The sequence below is a fragment of the Morone saxatilis genome, unplaced genomic scaffold, assembly GCF_004916995.1.
Source record: "Morone saxatilis isolate NCDOM2014 unplaced genomic scaffold, NCSU_SB_2.0 Contig14, whole genome shotgun sequence".
Lineage (NCBI taxonomy): Eukaryota > Metazoa > Chordata > Actinopteri > Moronidae > Morone > Morone saxatilis.
In genome coordinates this window covers 20,650,423-20,658,175 of record NW_023339696.1, presented here as the reverse complement: position 1 = coordinate 20,658,175, position 7,753 = coordinate 20,650,423, and the positions used below count along the sequence as shown (strand labels likewise).

Sequence of the window (7,753 nt, the reverse complement as noted above, 5' to 3'; positions counted from 1 at the left end):
TTGCACAAAAAGCTTAGACAACAAGACATGTGACAAAAGCATGATTGTTCAATTAAGAGCATTTAGGATTCAATACAATAAGGCATTGCTTTAATGAAAACATCTGGACAAACAGTTCACAGTTTTAATTAATGCTTGATTGACTAGCGATTATGATGTCCTTTTTAGTACTTTGATTGTTTCGGGTCAACACATGGACACAAAACCTACCTATACCACGACCTATACGCTCCTCAGCACCGACACGAGTACCTGATATGTAGAGATGGAAGCAGCTGGCCAATCACTACCCAAGCAGAGTGGGCGGGGGAGGTTCATCCTTGTGGATGACAAAGCAAGGAAATATGTGAACAGAAATTAAGCTAATTCCAACAACCATCAGGCTCCTTTTTCACCTGTGGATTTACGTCTGAGACTGAAGCTGCCAATCGACAGTGGTAAAAGGTTGTTTCATACAAGTTCATTCTATGCTACAAGCACAGTTAAAAAAGAAAAAATACTCCCCATATACATATTACATCCACATATTATGCAGACATCTGTGGAAATAATATTAATGTGGGATCTTTGCCTTATCTAAAATTAAAATTACTAATTGGGAATCCATGATAGATTCCAGGTGGGATAAAAAAAAACATAACATAATGCCAAAGGGCCAGCTTTTCTTGTTTTAATGCTGCTAATATAGCCTATTTACAATCATCTATTGTATGCAACAGAAATAGCCTCTGTTTTCACTAATAAGCTGATATGTTCTGGCCATTTACCAAAGAAGAAGAGTAAAATAAAACAGAAAAAGGGAATTCATTAATTGTGCTTTTTAACCCACAAATCCACTTCGTCGTTGAAATGGGACAATTTTAAGAGGCACCACTTGAAGTGCTTACATCAGTCAATGAGAATCTCTAAAGCTATAACAAGGACTGAAAATACAAATAGTAAATATAGTATATTTATATATTTATAAAGTTGATACAATTCCCTTCCAGTCCCATGTCCAGTTTAAAAAATAAGTTCTTCATACTGTCAAAAGTCTGACATGAAGGATCCCTTTGTGTCAACGCGCAAAGCCCTTATGATGTTCTAAGAGATAAATGTCTTTGCCGGGGTTGATTCTGGATCACACAGGAAAGCTTGTGCTAAAAAGCAGGAAGAGTTTTAATGTAGGAGGTTGTTTTAATAAGAAGACAGAACACCTCTGCTGAGGAGACTTGCTGACTTTGGAGATTTCTGTTGACGTCCGTGGTGTCTCAGGAATCCTTCAGCTAACCACTCTGCGGTTAAACAGTTACCTCGTTCTTACTGGCAGTGCGGTATGTGTGGTGGTGGCCAGGAATGTACTGTAGGTGGTCCACCGTGTGTGTTCGTCGGGAGGCAAACGCCTGCCTCTTAGACGTAGACGCTTGGTGGTTGACCGTCAGCGTGTTGTAGGAGTCGTTAGAGGCACTGGGCTGAGAGTGCATCTTGGTCATCTTGTGGCGGTCCATGACAGGCGTGACGGGCATCAGCATGTCGGCATGAGACATCGCCCGTGCCATTGCCTTCTCCCGGAACTTGTCACGCCTCATCGCCGGAGACAGCAAGGGATCCTGGGAGTGAAGGCGATCCGCTGAGAGTAGCTGCTCCTCTGAGAGGTGGCGGCTGCTGTACGCGGCGGCTGCCATAACGCCATAAGGAAGATAGCCGTAGTCCGCTCCTTGGCGTCGCTGGGAGGAAGACAGGACGTGGTCCCTGGGACATGGCCCTCTGGACTCGGCGAGGACGCTGCCGCTGCTGGTGCTGCTGGTGCTGCTGGTGCTGTTGGGGATCTGCATTCAGCTTCACCATGTGGGTCGGTCCTCGGCCGCCAAAGTCAGGATGATGATGCTTCCTTGTGTAGTACTCATCTATGTCCTTATCGCCTGAGAGTCAACAAGACAAAGATAATCAGAGAGATACCATGTCCAGTTACTTCCCATATTTCCTAGAATTCAAGAACACTCAACCCTAGACTCACAGTAGGATAGCAAGACTAAATATTTAGTGGTCTTGTGTCATGATGCAGTTTCAGGGGCCCATTTCACCAAATTTGCTGTTAATTTTGGCACATTTCAGTTATCAAAGCAACCCATGCATGAGCATGCAACAGCCCTGTACTTGCAAATGTATCTGCAATTTGTGAGCACCGATCATTGGTGAAAAGTTAAGTTGCCACAATGGGAAATCTCAGATATCTCACAAATCACTTTTGTGAAATGGGCCCTAGGACCACAAGGTCTTCCTCAGATTTCTTAGGTTCTGTTCAAATACCATCTCCCAGAAGAGGGTAAAGACTAAGAAATTGAGAAGTTACATTTTTCCTGTTTTTAATGGCATATTCTTGGAAGCTTCCAGAAAAGATCTCTGGCCACCCTCCGGACATGATGCCAAGTTTCCCCTTGTAGCTGTAGTTGCGTGTACTCAGACAACATCACAGTTGACTTACAAGCTGATCAATTGGAAACTCTGACCCTTTAATGGAAAAACTGGCCAGCCAGCCTAAGCTGGGATTTAGGCCAAAAACAGCTCCGTGTTAGCACAACGCAGGGGGCTACATTGATGGTAAGGTGTGTTTAAGGTATTGGTGTGAAATCCACTTAATTAAAGGCTTATCAGATGCTAAAACACAGGTTTATAATACTCACAGACATGATACAACTCTAGAAAAGTATCAGGGGAAAAGGGACATATGAAAAAGGGACACCTGTGGTAATACTGATGTATTAGAAGTACTGCTTCTCAACATGTTTTTGTTGGTATCAAAATGTACTTACTCCTGCTTACGGGAATAAACCAGTCTTGTAACTGGGTTTTTCGTAAGAGTACAAGCCAACTGTTACAACGTTTGTCAACCTAATATATGTCGTTATAAATGTAAACATACTGACTAAACAAGAGTGGTTGAAGAGCATTAGGGAGGATACATTTGTCCCACAGCAGTCTTCTGTTGAAGGGATGCTGTGATAATGGAAACACAGTAGTTGGAGAGTCCTTTTCAAACTGTTTTGAATTGTTTTGTCCTTTTTTAATCATGAAAAACACCAGCCTCTCATCAGTGTAGTTATCCTTTGGTGTTCAGGACTCACCAGTGTGCAACAACACTCAACAGTTCATGAGCTGGTTATGCCTGAACACACAACCAGTTGTTTCAGTCCTCTGCCAAAGAGCCAGTCGGTCTCTCCACTGAGGGCACACATGCTCCTAATGCTAAAGTCATTTACGGCTGTATTAACCACAGGCGGCAATCAGTTCTCAGCAGACTTTTATCTACCTGTTTTTGGCAGTGCTGGCACACAGGGGGACACTACCACAGAAGCTCTCTGATTAACTGTTGTGGCTGAGAGGTCGTTACCTCTGCAGTAGTTAATTATTGCAGAACACAGAGGTCGAATGGCCGTTTTAGGACCAAAACACGCTTCACCGACTTGTGGAGAAGAGGGATGATGGGAATTGTTTTCTGAATGCTCGGCTCTCTGGGAGAGATGTCATGCCTGGATACAGAAGGTCACCTTATTGTTCCTCCATCAGGGGTTTCATGTCTACTGCTCTGTGCATTCCTAATGAAGGAAGCCCAACTTTGGCCTGTGGCGTTGTGCTCCAGCATTTTTCCCTGAAGGGTTGGTTTAGATGTGACATTATGGCAGAAAATGTCAACCAAACTCAACCAGAGGCTACACCTATACAGACAATCGACAACCCGCGGTCCATTGCTTCATTAATAGGTCAAATTTGAGGATCCAGTCACTCTGAGAGATCGGTAGTGTTTATACACTCAAATGTTAATGTGAGAGGAATGTATTATGTCCTGCTATGATAAGACAAGACACATACCACAAATTATCACATAATAAGGCAGGTTTCAGATAAAATCAAGGGGCTTGGCTGACAGGAATAAATTAAAATCAAGTAGAAAACAATGGGGGAGGGTGGGGGTCATGTCCAACCCAAATGTCACTCTTAAGTCTTCAAATACTGTGGCTTGGCTTGGTCACTGTTATTTCAGAGAGGTGGATAACTGAGGTTTCTTGGGTTTACCCTGTACAACACCCCTGCTCCTTAGCTCTCCAACATTCAAACAGCTAGCTAGCCAGCTAACCTATTTAGCAGCATAGGAAAGGGCACCAAAGCAGGTAAGTGGTAAAGCCCGCCTCCTGCTTGATTTGATTGCCTGTTTTATGTGCGTCTAAAAACTGCTAGAAAACCACGATACACAGTGCAAGAGAAGAGCGCACGTCAGGCGTGCCAGAAAAAAATGGTTTTGCAGACGATGCGTTTCTAGCGATGCATGATTGACCCCTAAGTTGGGTACAGTTTCTGTTCCAAAATAGTAAAATCTACAAAAAAAACAAGGGGCTTCTGCTGAGGTAAATAGGGATTCTATCTGAGAATTTACTGTAATATTAATTTCAATAAAGAGTTTTTCTGTTTTAATATGGCCAACTACAGTACAACTGCACTTCTTCCTCTCAAACTGCCTTTATAGCTATTTGATTTAAGACTTGCTTTTTATGAGTGTACACTTGTTACGCTGTTTACACTTTAAGTGACTGAAATGATTTAACAGGGGCGATGCATATTGCTCGATCTCATTTCTGCGGTGCTGATAAAATGCAGCACTTTACAATTAACATGATTGCGAGAGGCTAAAGGGTCCCAAACGTGGAGTGGAGCTACAAACACAGGAAATTGCTAACAACGGCTAATTAAACCCCTGCTCCCACTCTGCTAGATTAGATTCAATATAGCTGGTATATTTATGTGTCAGCTATTGATCACAGAAGCCTGTAATCATATAATGCACTAGAACCTGTGAAACTGGTGGAACATCAATTATAAAGTGATCTTTAGAGAGGTTTGGAGCAGTAGCAGTGAAATTAACAGGGTAAATACAGCCATATCGTTTAACTTTTTTTCTTTTTGGCGAGAATCAAAGTTGCTTGTTTGCTGCTGGAGGTGTTTTGAAGCCTTTCAGGGTGATTAAGGCGAAAGACAACAGAGCCATATAAGATTTGTTTCTCCTTTTTGCAACCTCCTTGGAGGAGCTGAGCGGGTTACTTGAGGGCAGCGTCCTCAATCTCTGCCTCGTTGACACTGAAGGACAGGCAGGATGGAAGAGACACACTGCGCACACACGATCATTTAAACTTGCAAATAAACCATTTTGATTTAATTTAGTCATCATCATCTCTCCAGATGGTTTAATTAAAATAGCAACTAATTATATTACTTTTAGGCTTGTTTCCAAAGACCTCACTCATGCTTAAACCTACAATTTAATTAATGTTTTTTTTTTTAATCGAGTGGAAGAGCTTTCTTCAAGGGATGACTTTGCGTGCTCGTTTGACAAATTCCGGAGGGCTCCTGTCTCAAATTCGAAAAGCCTCTTTGTAGTTCAGTGTGATTCATCTCTGTGATTTTCTGTGTGTGTACAAGGCTCCAGCGAGATAAGAGCAAAGCCCCGAGTTGTTAAGGGAAAGAAAAGGCAAAGAATGTTGAATTCGCTAAAAGGAGATTGCACCGATGCATGTTTTTTTTTTATCACACAATGACCAATGACACATTTAAATGCCTTTCTCTCAGTGTGTAACTTATCTTAAGAGTCAAGGACAGTGAATGGTGCATTTGAAAATTGAATTCCTGAAAATAATGCTTTCACAAAAAAGTAGGTCTTTAGCGCAAGTAGCTTTTTTCTTATCGTTATTCAGGAGCATAGTGTTTAAATTTGAAAGCATGACTCATTGACTACATGTTTCGATTTTGTAATGCTTTCCCTCAAAACCCTTCTTGGTGGAAGAGTTTTGAAAGCCGACACAGGCATTGTGTAGAACGGCTGCAATCGTCTCCAGCGGCAGCCAGAACACCTCGCAGCCAAGCGGCAATCTCCGTGGCTGGCAAATGAAGTCAGCATGGAAGTAAAAAAAATAGGTTCCGCAAATGGCCACTTGAGGCAGGCTTCAGAAGTGAGTCAGTCTCTATAAGGCCCCCATATTAAAACGCCCAACTTTACAGCAGAAATAAACATCTTTACAGCCTGGTACTAAAAAACTGTTTTGGTCTCTATAGCTAATGTTCCTGTTCATGACAACTCTACGGGGGATGAGCGCACGTTGTGATGTTAAAGACGGAAGCCTTAGATTAAGCCTAAGATTAAGGGTCTATGGTCACAGTCGTGCCTGGTGGAATCAAGCAGTTAGAGTGCCCCTTACGGGTGGGTACACTTTCACCGGGTTCATCCACTCCCACTCTTCAAGGCTCACAGAAGCAGCCTGAGCGTAAAAAGAAGGGCTGAAGCTTGAGCGCAGGAAATCTGTGAGAGCAACAACGTATATGTGACTGCAGACATACAGTTCGAGCAGAAGCAGAGAAACTCTAGTAGGAGCTATTTGAGTGTGAGGGCACAAAATCTGAACTCAATGAATCAAAGATGCTCTTGAATAAAGATTGAAAAAGCCCCATAATGCACTCTGTATATGGATAAAGAGCTCTGCAGTGTTTCCACTGATAAATTGATGGAAACCCACAATAACACCTTGAGGCTAGAGGAAATGTTTTAGAAAAGATTTACTGTCAACACATCTGTTAAATGTGATAGCTCACAACATTATACACTAGCAAGCATCCAGTGTGTTTCCACTGTTCAGCTTCCACTCGACTGAGAAATAGGCAACATGACGGCACACTAAGCAGCACATATTCAGTGTCTGTTTACTTGAGCGTATTAAAAAGAAGTCTGAAGGCAGAAGCTGTGAGAGAAAAAAACTATACCGTTCCATTAGTTCACTGATTCAGAGTCAGACGAGGAGACGAGTCCAGCTGCAACCGAAGCGTCCCTCTCCAGTGATCTCATCGCTCCAACTCTAAATTTTAAGCGGTTCATCTCTAAAACTGATGCATGAAAAATGGATGGTCTCAAGTGGGGGATCTGAAGTGGAAGTAGTCAACTAAAAATGGTGGGTTTTTATTAAGTATTTTTGTTCCTTTGTACTTTAAAGGTTCTGTTTGAACCACGTTTGCAAAATCCTCTAGAGCTCGCCATCAGTTTGGAACAGAAGAGATAAATGAACCCAGAGCTCTCTGCTTTTCATACACTTTGGTGTTATCCGAACAGAACATTAGGATGAAAGAAAGAGCGATCCTGTTGATTCAGACTTAACACTATCTGTGTTACAAGTGTTTTCATTATACTGCGAACCAGGATAGAACAGAGCATCAGGCCCTCTACATCTATTACTTATCTCCAAGCTGCCTTTTACAAACTTCAGTCACCATTTTACTAATTAAATCTAACCTTGAATGCCCCTAAAACTCATTTGTAACCTTCTAAATCATTCTCATTTTATATAAAAGGAAGGCTAGATAACATTACTTTTCAAATAATTGATACTTTATTCAAAAGTTTTGGCAGGATGATAAATTAAATCATTATGGTGATAACCTTGTAAAGAATTTAAATCCAAATTAGTTTAGTTTTTTTGTTTGAAGAAATGCTCTGATTTCTATCATTTAGCTCACGCTCTCTAATCAAGACAAACCCTTCTACTCGTAACCCATATAGTGATGTACATAATTCCCGGTCCGGTTGTTGGTCTGTAACAGAGTTTGTGTGTCAGCTTTCAAACCAGCCCAAATGAACCAAACCAAACAGGTTGGCATCCTTAATCTTATGTTTTGAATGTTGGATCACAAATTTGTCACCATCAATAGGATTGAGCGCATGCTCGGCCAAAACAAGTAT

At 41.8% G+C, this 7,753-nt stretch overlaps 1 protein-coding gene across 1 annotated transcript in view; it reads right to left on the bottom strand.

Annotated features, from left to right (window-relative positions):
- Nucleotides 1-1,280: 1,280 nt before the first annotated feature.
- LOC118323370 (protein shisa-6-like) overlaps nucleotides 1,281-7,753 on the bottom strand; it is an 80,470-nt gene continuing 73,997 nt past the window's right edge. The window contains 2 exon segments of the mRNA XM_035655323.1: nucleotides 1,281-1,730; nucleotides 1,732-1,901. Coding sequence (XP_035511216.1) covers nucleotides 1,281-1,730; nucleotides 1,732-1,901 — 620 coding nt within the window.